This window comes from Talpa europaea (assembly GCF_964194135.1).
Source record: "Talpa europaea genome assembly, chromosome: 3".
In the NCBI taxonomy this organism is placed as follows: domain Eukaryota; kingdom Metazoa; phylum Chordata; class Mammalia; order Eulipotyphla; family Talpidae; genus Talpa; species Talpa europaea.
In genome coordinates, this window is record NC_140069.1 from 141,304,363 (window position 1) to 141,329,444 (window position 25,082).

General features: G+C 38.8%; 1 protein-coding gene across 5 annotated transcripts in view; it reads left to right on the forward strand.

Annotated features, from left to right (window-relative positions):
• Positions 1–25,082, forward strand: part of LOC311167991 (putative RNA-binding protein Luc7-like 2) — a gene marked incomplete at both ends in the record, with an annotated part of 56,501 nt that overhangs the window by 2,417 nt on the left and 29,002 nt on the right. For 2 of the 5 annotated variants that reach the window (XM_084229205.1, XM_084229207.1), the window contains one exon: positions 12,525–12,619. In XM_084229205.1, the coding sequence (XP_084085331.1) occupies positions 12,525–12,619 (95 nt within the window). Of the gene's footprint in view, positions 1–8,044; positions 8,097–10,849; positions 10,921–12,524; positions 12,620–25,082 lie in introns of those variants that run through there. The other 3 variants (XM_084229206.1, XM_084229204.1, XM_084229208.1) reach the window with 3 other exon arrangements.

Here is a 25,082-nt window from a genome sequence, read left to right on the forward strand (position 1 = left end):
ACCATATAATGGGAATCTTTGTATTGGACACAGGAACAGCTTACAGGGAATGCTGTTGGGTGTCTTTGGCACTAAGAGGTGGAATTGGGGATCCAGGAGGTGGGAGAGAGATGGAAAAGGTAGGTAGGAGGGTATTAAAGGCAGCTCTGTCTGATTTCATTTCTTTTCTTTTCTTTTTTTTTTAAATTCTAGAGACTATAAAACCACTGACTTCTTGGCTAGTGGGACTCCAGGTGGCAGTAATCCCCTCAGCCCTTAGTAACCTGTCTGTGAGGGACTCCGAAATGGCACAGGAGGTTCAGGGCATTGGGAAAACCTCCCTGTCCTTTCTCCTCCCCTCCCCCCACAAAAGATTTTACCCACTCCCCCTCCCAGAAATGAAAATTTTTAAATTCCTTTTTAAATTCCTTTGAGAGTTAAGGTCTGTTAGTTAAATGCTCTTATTTTGAATTACTTAAGCTAAATCACTTAGATTTCTTAAACAGCATGAAATCCTCAGGAATAGGAATTGAGTGGCAGGGAGAAGCAGATGGGCACTTGCAGCAAGGACAGTCCTGGGCGAGTGGTGGAAGTGGGTTGGGAGGGGTCTTTGGCCATCCAGAGGGCAGCATGATGGTGCTGGGGGTGCTGGGCAAGGGAATGACCAGGAGGTGGGAGAGGAATGCATAAGGGCGGTGGGAGGGCCAAAGACAAACTTTGCCTTCTTTGCAATTTTGCCTAGGGCCCTGGTGGTGGCAACCGCCTGTGTGCCACTGAAAATCGTGCCGATGCCTGGCATACTGCATAAATGGAAGCAGGGTACCGCGTGAGTTGAAACATTGGTCACACTATATAAAGTTTGTATATGTGAATCAGTGTAACTCATACCCATGTAACTGGGGGTCTGACTGTATTTGGATTTTTCTGATAAGGCGTCATGGGCTAAGGAAAAGAGCACTGGGCTGAGACTCAGGAGACCTGGTGTCTAGCCCCAGCTGTACCTCTAATTGTAACCTTGGGTAAGTCACAACCTTTTTTGCCTCAAATTTGTAATTTGTTAAATGGGAAACCAAATAATTTCCTGTGTTATATTTAAAAAATGTTGAAATAAGTATATTTTAAGGTTTTTTTTGGACAGGAGAAACCCTGAGTAGATATAAACTAGTGTATCTTATTTTACCTGAGATTTAAGACACATTAAATTTTATAAATTTCTTTCTGTTTTCCTTGTTATCTTTAATACATGGAGAGGGATAATTTTTTTCCCCCTGAACATATTCTATTTGAAAGGTGGAGGTACAGCACAGGGAAATTCAAGTAGCAGTTTGAGAGTTGTCAGTGTGACAGTTGGAGCAACCCAGTGTCCTCACACAAACTGTAGTGACTTTGGCTGAGTTGGGTTAATTGGAATTATATATACCTTATTTAAAGTGTTTTGCCAATAAATACAGTTTGGCTATGATAAATCTGTGGTCCTGATCACAGAAAGGCCTGTCAAGGCGCAAGGGATAGAACTAAACAAAATTGAGGGTGTGAGTACAGATTACATCCTAAATTTAGCAGCTAAGGAACTTACATTACAGAAGGTAGTCTTGAGGGTTCCATGTATCAATTGCTTGGGAGCAGAGACCATATGTGAAAGGTTAAACAGGCCAGGAATGGTGATCTCCCTTCAAAAACAACCAGTAGATGAATAGAATATAGAAGAGAATTTTATAGCAAGTTGGTTTCCATTATGGTTAGGGAATGTTTTGGGCTAGTTAAAACTTGGAGAAAATTTTAACTGATTTTGATGGTAATCTTTCTAAATAAGCCAGTGATATAATTCCTCACTTAATAGAGTACATTAGTTATAATGTAATATTTTTGCTGCATAGTTATATTGTATGGTGGTGGTTGTTGGTTCAGAAAATTATTTACTTGTTCCTATAGTAAGTTTAGTGATAGGTTTGTTGAACCTCTAGGATATGACATTGCTGCTTTTCTGCAAAGTAAGCTATTGAGTCAGGGATTGGAGTAGTGTTTTCTTCAGTAGATTTTCTTCATTAAATCACCTTTACTGTAACCTGTGTTCTTGACTTGTCATCAGCATTGGGAGCATTTTCTTTTAATTTTCCTTCATTATCATAATGAACCATATTTAGTTCTTGGTCAGTTGTTAGCCATTATTCTGTTCTACTTGTTCATTTTAAGTGAAGGAGGCATAGCCTTTAATGTACAAGTACTTACTTTTTTTTTTTTTTTTTAATAGAGGCATGCTTTATTTATTTGTTTGCTGGTTTGTTTTGTTTTTTTGTTTTTGTTTATACATGCACTGGGTACAGTCAGAAGTGCGGGAGGGTGAGAGAATTCACCAGAGCCAGAGCGGGGAGCAGAGCAGGCAGAAGGACCGAAGTACACTGCTGAGGGGATCAGCGGGCGGCAGGAGAGGTCTGCGCGCCATGTGGGACCCTCCTCCGGTGGCCGGGGAGCAGCCGGGGATCGAACCGGCGCCGCAGAGGCCGCGCGCAGTTTCGCAACCCAGCGCTCAACCGCTGCGCCACCGGGGAGGCCCGTACTTACTTTTTGAAAGAATGTGTATGTCCTACTCTAGAATTCTTTAACAGGAGACATTTTGGCAAGCATAAGTTAGACTTTATCAGCGGTCCAGGTAGATCCAGGTCCAAACCACTGAAAGCTCTGTTAGCATCCACGTCGTGAATCTGTTTAAACTCTGCGTAATAATTCTGCCACAGAATAGCCCAGGAAGTTTTAGATGACCCTGCACTGTCCTTGGATTCTCTACAGTTGTTTTAGGTCTCCTCAAGGAAGTTGTGCTTCTGTGACCTTTTACTTTGAGTTAAAAGAAGTAAATTGAAACCAAAGAAAGGTCATTTTGTCTGTCTGCATAAGTTCTATAAGTAGCAAGTAATGCTTTGATTTGATTTGAGTAAGATGTCCTCACGATAAATGGTAGTTACTTCAAGATGGGTAGTAGGAACTCAAGGGCAAGTAGATGTCATGGATTAGTCAGTTTTATTGAGTCAGTTCAATACTGAGTGGTTCTTACAAATATTAAAAGCTCTGCAAGGAGCAGGGTTACAAAGATAGGCAGATGGCTTAAAACTGGAGGTCAGTAAATGTGAGCAAGACTAGATAAATGAGCAGATGTGCCTCAAGAATGGAATTCCAGAAAGATACTTGAAATGGATGGAATCCTACAAGCCGGGTCTGTTAATTAAGTCCCTGAGGAAACAGGAGTGATTCTGCTCATAAACTATCAGTATACTAAGTAATCGTAGGCTAAGAAAATGAAGAAAATTAGAGAACATTTTACTGGCTCCAGGTCAGCAGTAGTCCGTGTGATCCCTACACTAGCAACCTTGCATCTCCTGGAATGAGGGACTGGAGAGAAGGTTAAGTTTCTGACAGGAACCTTGTGACTTTAGCACCTGCAAAAGTCATTCTGTTCCTTTTTTGGTTTAAACACTCAAGTATTAGTAGCCTCTGGGTAGAAATTGGAATGCAGCACCAAAATAAATCAGTTAATTTCTAATATTATTGAAAATACAAGGAAAAATAGTTTCTAAAAATTCTGGGATTTGGCTTCATGTGTTTGAGTCAAATAATTACTTTGAAAAGTTAAAACCATTAGAAAGTAATATGTATTCAGTCAACTGAAAAAAGTGATAGTGTGATATTTAATGTGGGCCAGAGAAAGGAATCTTTAAAACTTTTTCCCTCAAAAAAACGCTCACTAGATAACGATCCATATGTTCTAATTTAGTTGAGAACAATGTGCAATGATGTTTGACCTGTGTGATTCGACATGAAAACAATTTAGCCAGCTGCCCTTGCTGAGTCTTGTCATGTCTCTTGAATGCATGGTAAATTGTTTTTTAATCTTTTTTGAGACCTCAGTTATTTGTAGGCCTCAGTTTTCTTTTTCAGAATTAAATTTTCCAAAGCTATGCCTTCAGTAAAATAGATGTTTATTGGGTAGTGTCTGCAATATTCTTGTTTCTGTATTCTGTCTTACTAGTAGGTTACACAGTAGATTCTTTTCTGTTCTTAAGGATATATTTTAGATCCTAGTTGGCAGTATAGTCCACCTGCTTTTTAAGTTTTCTTGGAATATAGCCAGGCTCGTTTATGTACATATTGTCTGTGGCTTCTTTGCCTTACATGAGCAAAGTTAAGTCGTTGCAGCTGGGACCTGTGGCATATAGGCTTAAAATGTTTACTCTCCAGCTGATTGAAAATAAACTTGCTGACCACTGTTCCAGGTCAGTGATGGTCAGTGTGATCCCTACACTGGCAGCCTGCATCTTGTGGGAACTCATCAAAAATGAAAATTCTGGGGCCTCCCCTGGTGGCGCAGGGGTTGAGTGCTGGGTTGCGAGGCTGCCCGCAGCCTCTGCATCGCCAGTTCGATCCCTGGCCATCGGCAAGGGTCCCACCAAAAAAAAAAAAAAAAGTAAAAATGAAAATTCTGGGCCTACCTTAGACCTGCTGAATCAAATTCTGGGGATAGGGGTACAGGACTGATGCACATTAAAAGTTTGCGAAACCTTCTAGATAAATGTTTTCCAAATGTTATTCACCTATCACCTTTATTGGCTTTTTTTTTAACCTGTTTTCTGTTTAATATTTTTTCTTTATCAACTCACTTTCTAGTAAAATTTAAATTGAAAGTGTATGTTCCCAGAAAAATAGAATGACAGTTTAGTGTTATAAAGAGAGATGCTTTATTGTCTCTTGCCCTGTGCTAAGAATTAGAACTTAAGATATACTAAACACATACTAAGGGCCAAATGGAAACCTGTTTCTTGACTTAATAACAATAATCACTACTAAGTAATTGAGTGGTGTGTAAAAAGTCATGTTGGTGAAATCATATAACACTTAAAATCTTTCGTGCAAATCCCATCTTTGGAAAAATACTTTTCTGTCTATTCATGTGTTTAAAAAACCTGTATATACTTAAACTGTATATACCCAACCCCCTGTGCAGGAATGACTGGCCAGAAGTATAAACCTGTGAGATAGGGAGATGTGCATCCCTAGAAAGATCTCTCTGGAATTTCAGTGTAAAATTACCTAATTTAAGCTTCACTTCTCATCTCTTAGTGTTGTGGTCCATGGTTATGTCAGCAATTCTGAGGAGATTTCAGCAAGCGCCATTCCATAGAGAGAATATGAAAAAGGTGCCTGATTGTGGGAAAAGCCACTTAGCAAAGCGAACCCCTGGTCTAGAAACTGGGGAAGTGGCTGTCATTCTACGTTATGGCGAGGGGGCTGGAGCAGGACATCACAGATCCTAGAAACCATGTATTTGTATTTTGAGGAATTTCTGTGTTATGGCTTAATTTGCCTCATAATTTTGGAGGGAATACTTTTCCAGACATGGTGTTCTGTGTAATTATTACTTGGTGTGCTTTAAGGATAGTTACTGCGGAAAGGACTAGAACGAACCTTTTTTGAATTCCCCTGGTTGTCGAGTGGCTTTGGTCCTTTTTTTTTTTTTTTTTTTTTTTCCTTTCCTATGCTTAGAGTATGGCTATATTGGCTTCTGTTGTCTTTTGATTCTGCAATAAAGTAGTGACAGAGGACTCAATTCTGGAGGGACTGAAAGTCTAGTGGGGTGAGACTGTGTGTGTGTGTGTGTGCGCGCGCGCGTGTGTGTGTGAATTTATACACGAACAATTTTATTTTTATATGATGAATTTTGTAATACTGATGATAGTTGTCTAATTTTGAAAAAACATGTTTAAAAATTACAAAGGACAAGCACCTAAATGAACAAATGTTATTTTTTTTTTTTTTGTATTTTCCTCAAATTACAAAAGAAGCATTACAAAATGAAGTCCCTATGTTCCTCTTCACAGTCTCAGTCTTTTCCCCAGAGGCAATCCTTGTGAATTTGGTATGTATTCAACATGATGTAGTATTTCTGCTGTGTTGTTTCAGTGGTTGTGAGGCTCAGTCTCCTTCATGGTAATGTCTGTTTTTCATTTTAACTTCCTTTATCATTGAGTTGTCTTGTCACCTCTGTCCTTTGGTATTCTCATTTCTTTCCCCTTTTTCTTTCTTTCATTGGTTTTGGATTTGGGAAGGCACTACTTGGCTTTACTAGCTGTCACCAACCAATGATAACCTTTTTTTTTTTTTAAGTAGATAAATCAGCCAACCACTTTTTCTTTGGTTCTTTTCATCTATTTCTTCACAGCCAGAGATAGCTTTCTTTACTTCTAATTTTGTGTATAGAACATAGAATCTAGCAGGCTGCAACTTTTTATTGGCTGACTTTTCTTTATGGCACATATCAAATTATAATGCATTTTTAGAACTTAATTTTTAGGCAGCTGTTCAAGCTTTTCTAATGTATTTCTAAAATCCAAGAGGAGAAATAAGTCAATAGGTTTTCTAAAACATGTGCACACTTATCCATGTGCCCCATTCTACCCATCCCCCCCAAAAATGTGATGGCATTGACCCCTTGCCAGTAGCCAAGATTCTCTACTTGTATCATGAGAAAAGAAAGGATTGGGGTAGATTATTGGAATGGAGCCCTGGGAATGTAGCTCCATTAGTATTTCTGTTTTCACATTTTTATTACCATTTTTAGCGCTTTAAAAACCCTAGGAACCTTTTCTCCTACTATCAAGGCTATTTCCAGTCTCATTCCCGTAACATTTTTTTTCTATGGAATTTCATAGATAGGCTAGCAGAGTTTTAAAATTATTGTAACTTTATTAATCTTTGCTTATATCCAGCTAAAATGATCTTGTTCTGGGCATTTCTACATATGAATTGAATTTTTAAAATTTTGTGCTTGTTATGGGAATTATGGTGGGGTCAGTCAATAGTGGTCCCTATTTGTACTTATAGTTTTCTCACCTGTGTAGCACCCTTATTTTGGGGGGAAAAGAAAGCTGCCACTATTGGCGCAGTATAATTTTATAAATACTGTTAGAAGAGAATTTGATACTACATTTGGAACGGAGAATACCCTAAATGGTTTTTTCCACTGCCATCTTTGGCAAGTACTCTTTCCTTTCCTCATGTAGTAAATAGATCTCTGAAAATTTTGACATGTGTCAAGGCATGTCAAAAAATATTGTTTCCAACGATCTATAGTCATGTTAAGATAGCAGGAAATAACTACTTTGTGTTATATAAATATACATTGGATTGAACTGAATGTATTTATTACAAGGGAACGTGGAGTAATAAGAGTTTTCTAAAAAGATTAATTACAAAAGAGGTTTTATAGGTGTGTTTCAAGCTGAATTCTAAAAGAACACCAAAGGTAGGTGGGAGAAGATACTAAGTAAAGTCGGTGAGAAATTTGAGATGGTGAAAGTGGTTCTTCTGTATAATAGTCACCGCAGCAGCAGTCACCTGCTTTTCCCTTGTTTCCACATAAAAATACAGGATTTTCTTGTGCACTTCTTAAGGTCTTTTCCTCCCCTGTACTAATAGAAATTATCCATGGGTCTTTATATGTTATTATTGTGTAGACTCAGAAGCTTATTGTGCAAGAAATGGTAAAAAGAGGATGGAACTTTTTTTTGCATTTGAAGAGCTCTGGGGGACAGGGAAATGAGAAGCTCAAAGCTTTCACTTAGGCATCTTTTCCTTTTAGGTCTGGCTTTCCTTTCACTGAAGGGGTGTGAATTTCATTTCAGAGGGCATGTGGCTACCCTGTCCAAAGCCAACAATGGCTCCTGGCCCCTAACAAGTATATCTGTGGGGAGAACTTTGGTTATCGCACTGGAGAATATGGGAGGGCTTTCCCTTTTACCGCATTTATAAACTCGGGGAGGCTTGCATTTGCTTTGTGTGCTGTTGAGTTTTCTCTTCTGTTATCCCTAAGCTAAGCTCTCAGCTAATTCTTACAAAAGAAATACAAATTAGTTGTTTTTATAAATTGCTTGCCTTTAATGCTTGATTCTATGCAGTAAGTAAGGATTCTGCATACCATTATATATGTCAAATATTGCAAACTTTAAGGTTCTTTTGAAATTACAATACTAAACTCAGTTCACTTTTGCTTAGCCTTCACAGTTGTTGATCACATAGCATGGTCATCCACTCACAGCTTAAAAAAATACAGGGAGCATCGGAGAGAATGGGTAAAGTAAAATTTTGATGTTTTTAAAATAGCACCTAAATCTATGAAAGTTCATTTGATTTATTGTTTGTATGGGAGGGAGAAAGGTGGGTGGTACTGGAGTGGGTGGGTGGATGTTGGGAAATTAGCATGCACCGTGTAAAGTGATGTCAGGTAACATCTAGGCTAAGATTCTAAGTGTTACTACTACAGCTTACATGTTAAGTCAGTTTCAGAAAAGGCAAGACCATGAAATGGCATGTTGGCGATTACAGTGAGGTTGCTCTCCCCCCCCCACCCAGCTGATGGAACAGGATTTTGAGAATAGCAGCATTCGAGTGCAGTTTGGACAGGAGTCGTCTTTTTTAGAATGGCCTGTCCGTATTCCCCAAGTGAAAGGGACTCCCAAAGTGCCGCCCAAGGCTCCATGACATGCTGAAAGACCTGAAAAGAAATAATATGCCTCCCCATTTTTATTGTGTACCTGTGACTCAGATGTTCCCAAATACGGGTTATAATTCACAAAACTAGTGAAGTGGTTGAACAAAAGAGAGTTTGAGACTTGTTATTCTGAGATTGGTTGCTTCTTAGGAAATTATATTATTAGAAAATTTTATGTTTTCATTCAAACGAAGAACACTTTGCATGCCAGAGTTCCCAATCAAGTTTCTAATTCTAAAAACTTGGCATTGTGTTTACATCCAACGCCCAATTACTGCAGATGTTATGGGGCAGAGAGACCTCCGTGTTTTTATGGGCAGGACATTTTGTTGTTAATGCATATACTTTTAATCTTTGCCCTGTTATTTGAACAAAAAAAATTTCTTTTTTACTTTGCACACTAAACATCTGGATTGAAGAAAAATATGAAAAAAGTTATTTAAGAAATTAGATGTCTAAAAAAAATCACTGTTCTGAACCCAACTTTGCTCTTCTCCTACGTGAAACCATTTGCTAAAGCTAAGTAAGATTTACACACCGTTCCCCAAACTTTCTGTTGCTGTAAGCTTTGTTGAAGAGATCACTGAAGTTTGGAATGATGTTCTATCTTTCCTTTGGTCTGAGTCCTGTCAGTCCTTCAAATTTTGGCTTCTATTCACTGCTTGAAGCCTTTTCTGACCTCTCCACTCCTTGATGGTCATTTTAGTCTTAGAACTCCTGAGATACTACTGTTTGAAACATCTGTTTGGCACGTGGATCATGCAACCTTGTACTGTTACTTGTTTTTCATTCCAGTATCCTGTTTCTCTAGCAAAGTTACAGACTCCTTAAAGGTAGAGAGGACTTGTCTTCTATGCCTCTTTTTGACCCCTTTGCCTAGCACAGGGGGATTTTTTCACTAATAGGTTTGTTTCTGTGATTTGTGTCTAATGTTAGTGTAACGGGGCAGTCCTTTTTTCATAGTCGTCAGTTATTTGGGTATGACTGTATGCCCAGAAAGCCCAAAGTATATTGAATTTGTAAAATAATTCCATGTCTCATAAGGAGATTTGACTCATGTTTTTCCTCTTTTTTGTTGTAGTCTACCTGTCCCATTTTCCCCCCTTAGTGAGTGCTGTTTTGCCTAGTTTATTTTGAAAAACATGGTTTGGGCCAGATATCTTCACAGAAACTAAAATCACCAGTATTTTATTTGAAAACCCTTTGTTGGTTTAGCCACAATGTACTTCATGGCATAAGCCCAAATAAAGTTATTAAAACTTCTTGGTAATGTATCCAAATTGTCTTCAAATGTTAATCTTAGTTAAGTGAAGCTTGAAAAATATCAATAAACAGATGCTAAGTTGCTAGTCCCTCTCACTGTATCGCAAATTATTGGGGGGTTTTATTATTTCATTGTTTTAAATGTTTCTATAATGTGTAGACTGATACTTGATAACTCTATTTGCTGCAGTTATCAATCGTTTTGTAGTGTACCCATTCACATTTAGCAAGGAGTTATTTTAAAACTTTGAAATTAAAAAAAATCTTTGGAAATTACAGGAACTGATTCTTAAAAGGCACATACATCATACATGTTTGCCAAATTCACATTTGGTTTGTTCATGTTTTATCGGAAAGCTGTGTCTTCAGGACACATACTTTAATGTTAGATTTGATCTGATTTCTGAAGCAGAAACAGTTGCTCTACTTGACAAAAAGTTTAATTAGTAAAACTTCCCCTATGACTCTCGACTATTTTAGGGACCTGGCTTATAATATTCTGGAGCCATTAATTTGACAAAACACTGAAAAGATTCTGCTATTGCATTATGGAAAAGCTTTGATGCTTGTTAGCAAGGAGATTCCTAAATATGTGAAGAGCTTTTTAAATTTTTCTTCTTTAAAAATACATATTTTTAAATTTCTTAGCACAATTTGGGTACAGATTTCCAATAAAACTTTTTTCTCATGTTAGGAAGCAAAAAACCTCAAAATATATTGCATTGTCCTTCTTGTATGAGTTTACCATAGTATTGTTTGGACATGAACTACAGGCCCTCACCAAAGTCCTGATGAAATATACTTAAAAAAAATTTTTTTTAGCTGCACTTGTCCCAAAGACCACTTTCTAGCACTCGAGCTTTTGGCTTTTACTTGTGGGCAGTCATATTCTTCTCTAGAGTTACACTTGTTAAATCAGTATTTAAAAAAAAAAAACACCCTGATTTTGTTCACTTTTGTTTCCATATACAAGAATCTTTACAATCAACATGTTCTAGATGCTGTATTGAAATTGCTGGCAGTCTATTCTATACAAACTGAACAATCTGGCCCCTTGTTTTATTTGTAAAGGTTCAATGTATCTATGCCTGCCTACTTCAATCTGCAAGGGAGTGTCAGAAAGGCCCCGCATTCGCCGAGCCGTGAGTTATCACTAACTTTTCAGATGTGTTAATGAATGTGGAACAAAAGTAGTTGTGTTTTGAAAGGAAAAAAGAACCATCAAAATAACCTTTATTATAGTAGCAGGCGTGAACACTAAATGAATTATTCCAAATTGTGATGTCAAAAATAACCTACGTTAACTAGAGACGTAGCTTCTAGAAAACCTATTGTTGAACTGCTCTGAAGTTATCATGTTAGCTGTGAATTACCTCTCTTAAAACTTTGTCTACCCTGATCACAAATACTAGAATGTTCTTTAAGTCTTTTTAACCTTGTTAAAACAATTTGAACAAAATCTTACCCCACCGAAAAATGACAATATTTAATTGATTTTTGAGTTAAACTCTTCAAAATGAGGCAATTTATAAAAGGGGTAAAGTTTAACCTTGCTATTCACATGTGCAACACAAATTAAATAATTGAATCATTTTCTATATTAAAAGTTTTTGGCAAGTTGCAGGCATCATGTGATCTACAGAGAAGTATTTACAATCTATTTTGGAATCAACAGATCTCGCTTCAGTAATTCACCAGTAGGTTTTCATTCATCAATGAAAATATCAGTTTAAAGCTAAAATAAAACATCTACATTTCTTAGGGCATATCTTTCTATATAGAGGAAACATCCTTAAGAGTTCTTTCTCTTTTTTTTTTCCCCCAGAGAAATTCCAAGGAAAAAATTTAACTAACGTCTGTATTTTACTAGAGCTAGTTACCTTTTTCTTAGACTCTTTAAAGTTCAAGTAGATAGGCATATTTGATTAGCAAGTTGGATGCTTCTGTTGCTCAGGAGGTGTATTGTGTTACATGAAGACAGAATAATTATATATGTACCGAGTTTGGCGATATATAGCACAGTCTACAGAAAACTTGAAGGTATGGGGCCTTTGGAGGCATTAAAGTTAACCTTTCGTTTAGGCAATGTGCCTTTGTTTGACTGGTGTGTAAGTCCTTCTTCCAGGTTTGTACGCTCTTAAACACGTTATTCTACCCTCTCTAACTCCTCCCAGCAGCAAAAGGGAGACACTTCAACTGGAACAAAATAGTGGAAGAAATGGCGTCTGGGGTTCAGTGGGGATTCGCAGTGTGTATGCAATGTTTGCAAGATTACTTTTTATGTTTTTCAATTAATGTAAACTATTACAAATGAATCAATGCTTAGTGTCAAGTAGGGAACCTTGTATACCAGTAGAAACTCTCCTAGTGGGTTTGCTGCAAGTTGCTTAACCTCTTGGGGCCTCAGTTTCCTCATCTGCCATACAAAGGAATTGGACTCAATAATCCCTAAGGTCCATTCCTGCTCTGAAATCCTATGCTTTTCTCAATTACTCTGTTTAACAGAATGCATTGCTTTCCCACTTTGACTATTTGAATTATATTTGCAGTACACATACTGCAACTGCATGTTGTCTAAAATAGTTTTTCTTTAGGACATTATATAAAAAACTAATCCCTCTTGAACTGATTTATAAATGTGTGTGTATATAACCACACATAAAAAGCTAGTAATAGTAGGGCTCTCAGAAAATAAATGTTTTCCAGTTGTCTAACCTTGAATGTTATTAACTTTTCTATATTACAGGAGATACTACTCGTCAACGAATCAAATTCAGTGATGACAGAGTATGCAAGAGTCACCTTCTCAACTGTTGCCCCCATGATGTCCTCTCTGGAACTGTATGTACTTGTTAAACCTATTTGATTATTTATATACCACAAAAATGAACTACTTGATAAAGTCATAATTTCTTGTTGGATTATTGTACAGAGTTTTTTTTGTTTTTTTTTTTTTTATGCAGCTTTTGCCTTTTTTTTTTTAATAGAGGCATGTTTTTATTATTTGTTTTTTTTGTTTGTTTTTTGTTTATACATGCACTGGGTACAGTCAGAAACGCGGGAGGGTGAGAGAATTCGCCAGAGCAGGGAGCCTGCGCCACCGGGGAGGCCCTGTACAAAGAGTTTTTTAAGCATTATTCTTAGAGGAGGGATTTGGATACCTTCTTTGTTTTTTTCAGGTGATTTAATTTTGCAGTAATGGTATGATTTAAATTTGCAGTAATGGTATTCCTTACAAGAGTAATTGCTGTGCTTTGCTTTATAGTTTTCTCTATTCTTCAGAGCAATTTAAACTTTTTAAAAATTTGGATAATAGAGGCAATTACGATATATACAACAGTTACACTTTTAATTCAGAAATAATAAAATGATTTTTAAAATCCTTTACTGTTGAGCAGAGTGAAATCTTATCCAAAACAGTATACTTTTTTGTTAGGATTTATGCACATTTACACTGTGGAAGTTATAGCCAGGGGAAATATAATAGTAGATACTTATGGTCTCATAGCTTAATTTGTGAGTATTGTTGTATCTTGATATTTATATTGCTGACTCAGAAAATATAAAATTCACTTAATTTAGATAATGTATCTAATGATATTGGTTGATCCTAGTATAGCATTATAATTTGCCAGTAGGACAGACCATTGGAACTATATTATGTTAAGTATTTAGATTATTTAATACTTCCAGTAGTATAAGGTTTAAAAACCCAGTTTCTTGAGTATTTGAGCTAGGATTAGGTAATTAACCCTTCTTGCCCTAAAGTTTCCGTAAGTATTTTCTGCTGCATTATATTAGTTGAAATCTCTATACAGTGTATAATTATCTGTAGTGTAGTTTAATTCTCTTTATTTACTATTGTATTAAATTTAAGTTATTCTTTTTGTCTAAATTATCACTTCAAATAGATTTTGAGAAAAAGATTAACAAAGTGTTAGAATACACTTTTTTTTTTTAGTATCTTAGTACTTTATAATCTGCCAAAATAATAAGGCTTTGACATTATTTTTCAGATATGGCTTTAATAATAAATAACCTGATATTGCAGTTGTGCTTTACATTTTATAATGCACATAATGTGGTGTTATGCTCATTTCTTTTTAAAAATTATTTATCATGCACTTTGAAGGAAAGCACAGACAGCAGGGTTCTTTCCTACAATAAATTATTTATACCCATTTATTTAGCTAGAAGACATTAGCTTGAAGAGGTACTGGTGTGTATGCTTTTTTCTTTTAAAAAAAATTTTATTTTATCAAGCCTCCCTGGTGGTGCGAGGGGTTGTGTCTGAGCGCAATGAAGCTATCTGCAGCACTGCTGCACAAGTTCAGTCCCTGGCCGGGAGCTGACCCACATGGCGCAGCAGACCTCTCCTGTCTCGCTTGCTGCTCCCCTCAGCAGTGTATTTCAGTAGATATGCCTTTCCACTCTGCATTATACTAGTTGAAATCTCTATACAATCTATAATTTCTGTAGTGGACCCGCTTGTTCCACTCTGACTCTGGTGAATCCTCTCACCCTTATTACCTCTCTCTGGCCTATACCCCTATGCCCCTGTTCTATGCATACAATAAAATTTTTTTTTAAGATTGTATTCACCAGAGACAGAGTGGGGAGCGGAACATGTGGATCGACTGATATATACTGGTGAGGGAATCAGCAGGGCAAGACAGGAGAGGTCTGCTGCCCCATGTGGGTCAGCTCCCTGACCAGGGATCGAACTCAGGCCATAGCCATGGTTGCACTGAGACTTAACCCCAAGGCTACCAGGGAGGCCCAATTTTCTGGTTTCCTGTTTTTTGTTGTTTTTTTTTTTTTAAAGATTTATTTATTTATACAAGCACTGGGTACAGTCAGAAGCGCAGAAGGGTGAGAGAATTCACCAGAGCCAGAGCGGGGAACAGAACAGGCAGACCGACGAAATACACTGCTGAGGGGAGCAGCGGGCATGGCAGGAGAGATCTGCGTGCCGTTTGGGACCCTCACCGGCGGCCAGGGATCGAACTGGCGCTGCAGAGGCTGCGGGCAGCTTCGCAGCCCAGTCAGTGCTCAACCGCTGTGCCACATGGGGAGGCCCTTTTCTGTTTTTCTATTTTTTAAGGTTTGTTTGTTTATGCATACAAGAACAGGGATGTAGGCCATAGGGGCTGGGGGTGAGAGGATTCATCAGAGACAGTGGGGAGCAGAACAGGCAGAGGACTGAAGTACGCTACTGAGGGGAGCAGCAGACGAGGCCGGAGAGGCAGGTTAGCTCCCTGGCCAGGCATTGAACTCCTGCAGCAGTGTGCCACCAGGAAGGCCCCTTCTGAGTTTTTTCTTATAGCTTGCTGTCATATCCCTAAAATAGTCAAGGGCTAGCTGCTCCAAAGTATTTTGTTGTGTTGCCACATTCCCATTCTCTCCTTCAGTCTTTTTTTTTTTTTTTTTTTTAAATAGACATTTTTTTTTTTAAAGATTTATTTATTGGGCCTCCCCGGTGGCGCAGCGGTTGAGCGCTGGGTTGGAAAACTGCCCGCGGCCTCTGCGGCGCCGGTTCGATCCCCGGCTGCTCCCCGGCCACCGGAGGAGGGTCCCACATGGCGCGCAGACCTCTCCCGCCACCCGCTGCTCCCCTCAGCAGTGTACTTCGGTCCTTCTGCCTGCTCTGCTCCCCACTCTGGCTCTGGTGAATTCTCTCACCCTCCCGCGCTTCTGACTGTACCCAGTGCATGTATAAATAAAAACAAATAAATAAATAAATATGCATGCCTCTTTTAAAAAAAAAAGATTTATTTATTTACACACGCACTGGGTACAGTCAGAAGCGTGGGAGGGTGAGAGAATTCACTAGAGCCAGAGCAGGGAGCAGAGCAGGCAGGACCGAAGTACACTGCTGAGGGGAGCAGCGGGCGGCAGGAGAGGTCTGCGCGCCTTGTGGGACCCTCCTCCGGTGGCTGGGAGCAGCCGGAGATCAAACCGGCACTGGAGAAGCTGTGCAGAACCCAGCGCTCAATTGCTGCGCCACCGGGGAGGCCCCTCTCCTTCAGTCTTTTTGCTTGTAGGTGCATCTTTATCTCTGGAAATCTGTTTTTCAACATCTGTCTTTATTTTTCTCCTTACATTTATTTTATTTATATATTTTACATCATTCTTCCTTTTTGTACAGTGTATGCTTTCCTCTTCTCGGGTGTAGTCCCTGTAAAATTCCCACCACCAGTTTACCCGTGCACCATCACCATAATCCGTTGTATTCTTCCCTCCCCTGTTTTGAGCCCTCCTCCTCCCCTGCAGTGTGTGACTGATTAATAGGTGCCTGTTAATTTTGTTTTTTAGTTTATTATAATTATTTTTTTTCCTGATTTGGTTCCCTAACATTCCTCTTATGGTGAAACCATCCGATATTTTTCTTTTTCTTTCTGACTTAGTTTGCTGAGCATAATCCCCTCTACGTTGCTGCGAATGGCACGAGTTTATCTTTTTTGATTGATTGCTGAATAAAATTCCATCGTGTGTATATATACCATATCTTCTTGTTCCAGTCATCTATTTTTGGGCATTTGGCTTATTTCCATATCTTACCTGTTGTAAATAGTGCTGCAATAAACTTAGGGGTGCAGGTATCCTTTTTTTTTTTTTTCTTTTTTAAGAAAAGTTTTATTTATGCATACAAGAACTGGGGTACAGGCCAGAGGTGAGAGGATTTACTAGAGACAGTGGGGAACAGAACAGGCGGATCCACTGAAATACACTGCTGAGAGGAGCAGCAGGGAGACTGGAGAAATCTGCCGTGCCATGTGGGTAGCCCCTTGGCCGGGGATCAAACTTGTGCTGCAGTGGCTGTGCATTGCTTCACAGTGCTGCACCTTAACCCCTTTCATCACCAGTGAGGCCCTGCAGGTATCCTTTTGAATTAATGTTTTTGTGTTCTTTGGGTAGATTCCTAGGAGTGAAATTGCTGGGTCATATGGTAGCTCCATTTTTAGTAGTTTAAGGAATCTCCACACAGCTTCCCATAGTGGTTGGACCAGTTTGCATTCCCACCAGCAATGCAGGAGAGTTCCTTTTTCTCCACATTCTTGCCAACATTTGTTGTTTGCTGTTTTTTTTTTAATATGTGCAATTCTCGCTGGTTTAAGATGGTAGCTCTTTGTGGTTTTGATTTGCATTTTCCTGATTACAAGTGATGTTGAACATTGTTTCATATACCTTTAACATCTGTCTTTTAGAGCTAGTGAATAATCAACTGTAGTTGGCGAAATTATTTGGTCTCCACTTAATTTCTGTCATCTGCCAGTTTTACATATTAATCTCTTTAGGAATGAGAGTACAGTTGCTAGACAGGCACATGTTTTTTTTTTTTTTATTATTTTTTTTTTACTATTTTTTTTAATTTTTTTTTTTTTTTTATAGAGGCATGTTTTTTTATTTTTTATTTATTTGTTTGTTTGTTTTGTCTATACATGCACTGGACACAGTCAGAAGCGCGGGAGGGCGAGAGAATTCACCAGAGCCAGAGCAGGGAGCAGAGCAGGCAGAAGGACTGAAGTACACTGCTGAGGGGAGCAGCGGGCGGCAGGAGAGGTCTGCGCGCCATGTGGGACCCTCCTCTGGTGGCTGGGGAGCAGCCGGGGATCGAACCAGCACCGCAGAGGCCGCAGGCAGCTTCGCAACCCAATGCTCAACCGCTGCGCCACCGGGGAGGCCCCAGGCACATGTTTTTAATTGAACTGTGTCAGCCACGTGGGAATCAAAACTCTGGCCGCCCCCCCACCTGGTGGAGTCTCCTGGTTGTTTCTTTAACCTTACTTGTATATTTATTAAATTCTCTGAGGTATGTGATCCAAGAGTTAGCTCTAATCATTTTATCTAACTTATTCAGAATCATTCACCTCTCCTGATTTAAAGTCAAACTGCTGCCAGATCCAATTTCTTGAGCACTGTGTGTATATGTGTGTGCACGCGCGTATGTGTGTATATGAATAGCCTTATTCACCGTGTTTTCTACTCTGTAAGAAGTAATTGTTCATCATTGTTAAGCAGAAAGGTTGAGTGGTTGGTCTTGGACTTGCCATTTGTTAAATTCTTGCTGGTATACTGTTGCACTTTTTTTCTTTCTTCCAAGTATTAAAATTTAGAAACTTCTCTGATAAACATCTTAAAAAACAGTGACAGTGAGATTTATGGCAGGGGACATAATAATGAGACTTAAAATAGATGGTATCATATATTACAGAAATAACAGCTAAAGAAATCCCTTCTAAAGGCACTTGACAAGGACACTTAATAAGAAATATGTCCTGGGGTCTCTCTGGTGGCACAGGGGTTAAAGACAGCGCTATCAAGCAGTTGGCAGCTACTGCAGCAGGAGTTTAATCCCCAGCCGGCTGGGGAGCAACCTAGATGGCGCAGCAGACCTCTCCTGTGTCGCCCGCTGTTCCCATCAGCAGTGTACTTCAGCAGTGTACTTCGGTCAATCTACCTGTTCTGTTCCCCACTGGTGAATCTTCTCACCCCCCACAACTCTGGCTTGTACTCCAGTTCTTGTATGCATAAATAAAATAAATGTTCTAAAAAAAAAAAATAAAAAAAAAATCCCCATGTTGTTAATGGGATAGGTTGTTATATGTAAGGATGGGATTAAGTAGTTCTGACCCTCTTTCAGAATGTAAACAGTTCTAAAGGAAGGGTTAGAGGACTTTTTGAGATTCCAGGATTGTCACAGAGTAACGACCTTGAGAACTTAAAACCATACATTGTTTGACTTCATTACCTTATTATTACTGTATAGGGTTCTTTGTAAAGTTACAAATGATACGTAATTACAGAGCTATGAGCTGCCATAGCAACCAGTATCTGTAGAACAAATGCTTTTCTCATGCACTGTAACAGTTCACACTGCTCTGTAAGTTGATGCCAGTTTTTCTTTTTTATATGTCAGAGGACTGAAAGGAACTGAATTATAATTGTTCACATTCTAATGCCTTTTCTTTATTATATATCTACAGAGTATCCTTTAGTTTTCCTGACTTCGTTCTTGAGATGTCACTGCTGGCAGAATATGATGCTTTAATGTTTCTAGATTATTTGGCATATGAATACACAGAACACTAATCTGACTTTTTTCATTATAAGGAGGTGAATTTTATGTCAGGTAATTGGAGAGTGATTTCTAAAAATGTACTCTTAACTGACAGTATAGAATATTTTTGACTTCAGTTTGATGAAAACACCCCTGTAAAATTTTACTTCTCATTAGTTTGGTATGGTGTTAAAACTTACTCTCAAACTAATAAATTAATCTGAGAGGGTAAATTGTATAACAATCAAAATAATTATGCACATACATTTTTGGATTACATTTTTATAAGAGGGGCCTCCCTGGTGGTGCAAGGGGTTAAACACCTCACTGTGAAGCAATCTGCAGCCTCTGCAGCAAAGTTCAATCCCTGGCTGGCCGGGGAGCTTCCCACATGCCCAGCAGACCTCTTCTGACTCACCCACTGCTCCCCTCAGCAGTGAACTTAGTCAATCTGCCTGTTCTATTCCCACTCTGTCTCTGGTGGGTCCTCCCACCCCCCATACCTCTGGCCTGTGTACCCCCTTTCTTGTACACGTAAATAAACCTTTAAAAAAAATAAATTTTTATAAGAAACAATATTTTTAAATAAGCAGTTACTGTATTTACCACTTACTCGCTTTATCTAGACTCTTGATTTATTAGTTATATCCAAAAGAGCAGGTTTATTATAAAAAGGGAAGGAAGAGTAAAGGACACTAGCATAGACACAAGTGGGCTGAAAGAGCTGTCCCTGAAAGGGACAAGTTGGTTAAAGGAGAGGCCTCTGTATAGATACAGGTGGGCAGAAGGGCTGCTGCTAGAATGTTTTGTTTTAATCCACTCTTTTCCTCATTTTTTTGAGGTTATTTATTTATGAATACAAGAACTGGTGTATAGGCCAGAGGTATGGGGGTTGAGAGGATTCCCCAGAGACAGACTGGGGAGCGTAACAGGTGGACTGACTGAAAATACACTGCTGAGGGGATCAGTGGGTGAGACAGGAGAGATCTGCTGCGCCATCTGGGTTAGCTCCCTGGCCAGGGATTGAAGTCATGCTGCAGTGGCCGGCAATAGCGTGATAGCCCTGAGACTTGAAATACCCCCTGCCCCGCCCCCCGCCTCTGTGCCACTATGGAGGCTCAATACTTTAGATTATTGTTGTTAAGCTTTTTGATAACATGGGTACTGAGGGCAGTGACTTTCAGATATTTCTGAAGTATTCTTGGAGACAGCTCATATACTAAGGACATGGGCTTAGGCCAGTCTTTCCTAGTTCTATTAGAATTTCACACATTTATTTTTTAAAAATGATTTCTTTATGCATACAATAACCGGGGTACAGGTGAGAGGTGCGGGAGGTGAGAGGATTCACTGGGGCAGAGTGAGGAGCAGAATAGGAAGATTGACTGAAATACACTGCTGAGGGGACCAGTGGGTGAGACAGGAGAGGTCTGCTGCACCATTTGGGACCCTGGGATCAAACCTGTGCTGCAGAGGCTGTGGACAGCTTCACAGTGCTGCGACTTAACCCCTTGGGCCACCAAGCAGGCCCTAGAATTTCACACATTTTAAATACAGGGATTTTCCATGAAATTTTGCTCAGAGATGGGGAAAAAAAAACTTTATCTTGGGAATAAACTTAAGAAAAAACTGATACTGAGAAATACTTAGGGACAAGGTAAAGTAAAATTTTATTTGTTGCCTTTTTGAAGTTATTATTTAGGAGTGTTGGTTTTCAAAATGCTGACTGAACTGACTTTATGGTCTCCCAGTAGGTTCTGGGTTTTATCCAAAATATAATTTTTACTAATGGAACTTCCTTTATTGCTCTCTAACTTCTTTTAAGACCTTGTCTAAAATCAATTACTTGGGCATGTACAAACCTGGACCTCAAAACTGCTGAAGGCTCTTTGATAGTATGTATGTAAAAGAGACATGAAAGTATGATGGAAAAAGTCAAAACCAGTTTTGAGTTTCAAAAAGTAGTGATTGTTGGGCCTCCCCAGTGGCGCAGCAGTTGAGTGCTGGATTGCAAAGCTGCCCGCCGCCTCAGCAGCGCCGGTTCGATCCCCAGATGCTCCCCGGCCACCTGAGGAGGGTCCCACATGGCGCGCAGACCTCTCCTGCCGTGCCTGCTGCTCCCCTCAGCAGTGTACTTCGGTCCTTCTGCCTGCTCTGCTCCCTGCTCTGGCTCTGGTGAATTCTCTCACCCTCCCGCGCTTCTGACTGTACCCAGTGCTTGTATAAATCAATCAATCAATAAATAAATAAATCTTAAGAAAAAAAAAAGGAAAAGAAAAAGAAAATGTGTAAATTATATATATTAAAAAAAGTAGTGATTGTTAGTGTGAAATGTGTTACCTTTTAACAAATAAGGAGTTAGAGAATATCTTGATTTTGTTGAGTAGCTTATCAAAATACGGTAATAGTGATTCCACATACAAATGTTAAGAAATCTATAGATAACTTGAAATTCAGCCTATTCCCCAGTGGTGGTTTTTTTTTTTTTTTTTTTTTCTTTTCAAACATATGGTTTTAGCATTAACTTAGGTTACTGGATTTTGGATTTATTTTTAAAAATATCAGCCAATTTCTAGAGCTTCTTTAAATGTGCCAGGTAACCTTGGGTTTTATCAGTTAGCTTTTCAAGTGTATTATGTCCTATATTAAGCAAATATGGGTTTGTATTTTATTCTTAATCCCTTTACAAAAGTATGCAGTCTTTTTACTAGTATTTCTAGAGACTGTCTAAACCAAAAACATTTGGTACTAAGGAAAAGCTTCCCAGTGAATAATTAAAACTTGACATTTAGGCTTTATTTTATTTTTTTTTTTAAATCTATTTATTTATGCATATAAGAGCTGGGATACAGGCCAGAGCGTGTGGGAGGTGAGAGGATTCACCAGAGACAAGAGTGGGGAACAGGCAGACTGACTGAAATACGCTGCTGAGGGGAGCAGCGGGCGAGTCAGGAGAGATCTGCTGCACCATGTGGGTAGCTCCCTGACTGGTCAGGGGATCGAACTCATGCTGCAGAGGCTGAGGACAGCTTCATAATTGGCATCTTAACCCCTTGCATCACCAGGGAGGCCCCATCAGTTAAACTTGATAAACCAAGTTCTGAATATAGTTTAGAGCATTATAGGCAGATTGGCACATGAATACCTGAACTGTTCAACTTGGGGCACATATGCCTTTGGGAAATAACCTTTTTCTGTCATTGAGATGATGCAATCATTCATTTTTTATACTTAAAATATGTTTCAGTCTTGTGACCCAGAGATCATTTATTCTAGACTCTTAATTCTAGTTTAGTCTGTCTCTAGTTGAGGTTGTTTAGCATATTTGTCCATTACTTGGATTAATGGTTAAATAAAAATATCTGTCCATGTACACTGATGAACTGTAGTCCAGTCTTACAAGTCAGATGCAAATTATATCTTTTGTTTTTATTCTGTAATACTGAATCAGTCTGAGGGGAGAATCTTTTTTTTAACTTCTTTAATAAAATATTTCAGCTATAAAGATAAAATTATATAATGAACTTCATGTAACCCTAAGCCAACTTTAATAAATATTTATACATAGCTACTTATTTCTAATCACTTATGTTTTCTCCATCCTTATGTTTTTTGAGGCAAAACCTCTCGAACCTGTCTTTTAGGATGACTCTTTGAACAGTATAAAATAGGGAAAGTTAGTTACTTTCTAGCAAAAACAAAATGAAGTCCGGAAGTCATTGTTGAAGCAGATTATTGTTGCTCATAGTCTGGTGCTTGGTTTACATACTTCAGTGTCACATTTGTTTTTCCTTTTTTTTTTTTTTAAGATTTTTTAAAAATTTTTGCATAGAAGAGCTGGGTACAGGCAGAGGTGCAGGGGATTGAGAGGATTCACCAGAGAGACTGGGGAGCAAAACAGGTGGATCCACTGAAATACACTGCTGAGGGGAGGAATGGGAAAGACCGGAGAGGTCTGCTGTGCCATGTGGGTAGCTCCCTGGCCGGGGATCACACTCAGGCCCTTGCAGTGGCAGCACTGAGACTAAACCCCTAGGCCACCAGGGAGGCCCCTGTTTGTTTTCCTGTATGATGATTCTCAATAAATGTTTATTGCCTAAGAACTAGGGATCATCCTCTTAATATTTCCTGAACTTTTAAAGTCTAAGTAAAATAGTGTGTTCTCTGAGATTGTTTATTGGAAAAAAAGGGGATGCTAGTGTTTTATAAATGCATCATTTTGAAGATGCAGACAATGAACACAGGATAGAGCCAACACATTGTAGTGAAAACTTGAAGCAAACATTTTTATTGTACAGTTGATTAAGCAATTCATAGATTCTCTTTCACTAGAAATATTTGGTTTTCCCCTTTTTCATTTATTTATTTTTTTAAGATTTATTTTATTTATGCATACAAGAGCTGGGGTACAGGCCAGAGGCGTGGGGGGTGAGAGGACTCACCAGAGACAGAGTTCCCCCTTTTTATTTATTATAATAGTATTTTGAGTAATGAAGTCTTGAATAGTAGCGGAATTAAGCAGAAAAAGAAATAGAGAAGGATGAGTGAGAGATAGCACATTCATGAGGGTCATTTGGAGAAAGTAAAGACAATTCACAGTAAAAGTTAACCAGAAATTCCCCTTCTAAAACTGACTGACTTGGGCCTCCTCTGGTGGCACAGGCGGTTGAGCCGCAGCACTGCGAAGCTGTCCCGCAGCCTCTGCAGCACAGAGGTTCAATCCCTGCTGGCCAGCGAGGGTTCCACATGGCGCAGCAGACCTCTCCTGTCTCACCCACTGTCCCCCTCAGCAGTGTATTTCAGTCAGTCTGCCTGTTCTGCTCCCCACTCTGTCTCTGGTGAATCCTCTCACCCTCCCGTGCATCTGGTCTGGTCTGTACCTCGGTTCTTGCATAAATAAATAAATAAATAAATAAATAAATAAAATAAATAAATCACTCAATCTTTTAAAAAAAGTGACTAACTTATCCATCTCTCTGGGAGAGATGCTGATTGCTAAGATTAACATTCATTCAATTATTCTTTTTTTTATAATTTTATTTTTATATTCCCCTCATTCAATTATTCTTGAGGTGTTACTGTGTGCTGTGTGTTATACTGGGAATACAGAAGTGGACACAGGTTTTAGTGGTGGGAGCTTACTTACATTCTAATGTGGGAGACACACACCAAGTATGAAAAGAAATCATGTGATGTAAGTACTATGACAAAAAAGCAAGATTAGATAATTTAGATTATCTAGGACAGTCTGCAAGGAGCTACTCTGGCATAGTGGTTGAATACTTTCTTTTATGAAGTGAGTTCTGAATGGGCATGACCTTACCATATTTTGTCTCTACACAAAATCTTTTAGTGATTTCTTATTATATACATGGTCAAAAATCTTAAATCCTTAGTCTGGTCTACCCCTCCCATAAATTAATTTTGGTCCTCTCTTTTGACCAGACTGATTCAGTTACTGTTTTCTCACTGCTTTCTTCCCCTAGCATGCGTCACAATTTTGGCTACCCTTTTTCCTTTACCTGGAATGCCCTTTGTCCTTTACATATTTATATCCTGTCTGGACTGCTAAACATGATTGCCTGAGCCTATAGCAGTTTAGTTTCTGAACCCCAGTATAACACCTACTGTCCATATTACTGAATTGACTCTTGTTATTTTATCTTTATGAGTATGTTCTCTTCTTAGTTGGTATGTTCTCTGCTCACATCTTTCTGTTTTCATTTTACCTGGATATCTTTGCTCACTTTGGGTTAGAAATGGTCAGGAAAGCATTTCCTGTTGCATTTTTCAAAAAGATCCTAGACAGTAGAAAGAGAGCTTTAGTTTTCTTTATCCACTCAGTGAAAAATACACTTGATGGTAGAACATTAAAATAGAAAGAAGCTTAAAAAAATTTGGAAAGTGGTGAAAAAGCAGGAGCTATTGATAATTTCTGCACTTACAGGGCACCCATTCCTTTTCACCCAGAAACCAAGGCTTGGCTTGTTAGTTTTTAGCACCAGATTGGCATCAAAAAAGAAAGACTTTAATTTTAAGACAGTAGTTGCTTAACTAAGCTCAAGTCTGGCTTTGTTTTTTCCATATTAGTAGATTTTTCTCTTGTTCTTAAGCTGTGTCTTGAAGCAAGCATTGAATGTAGATGGAAGAGAGAGTTTATAAATGGGAGAAAGGAAGAAAGTGAAGGTGTAAAATGTGAGGATCAAAGTGTGGAGGATTTGTGTTTTAGAAAATAGCATTGGT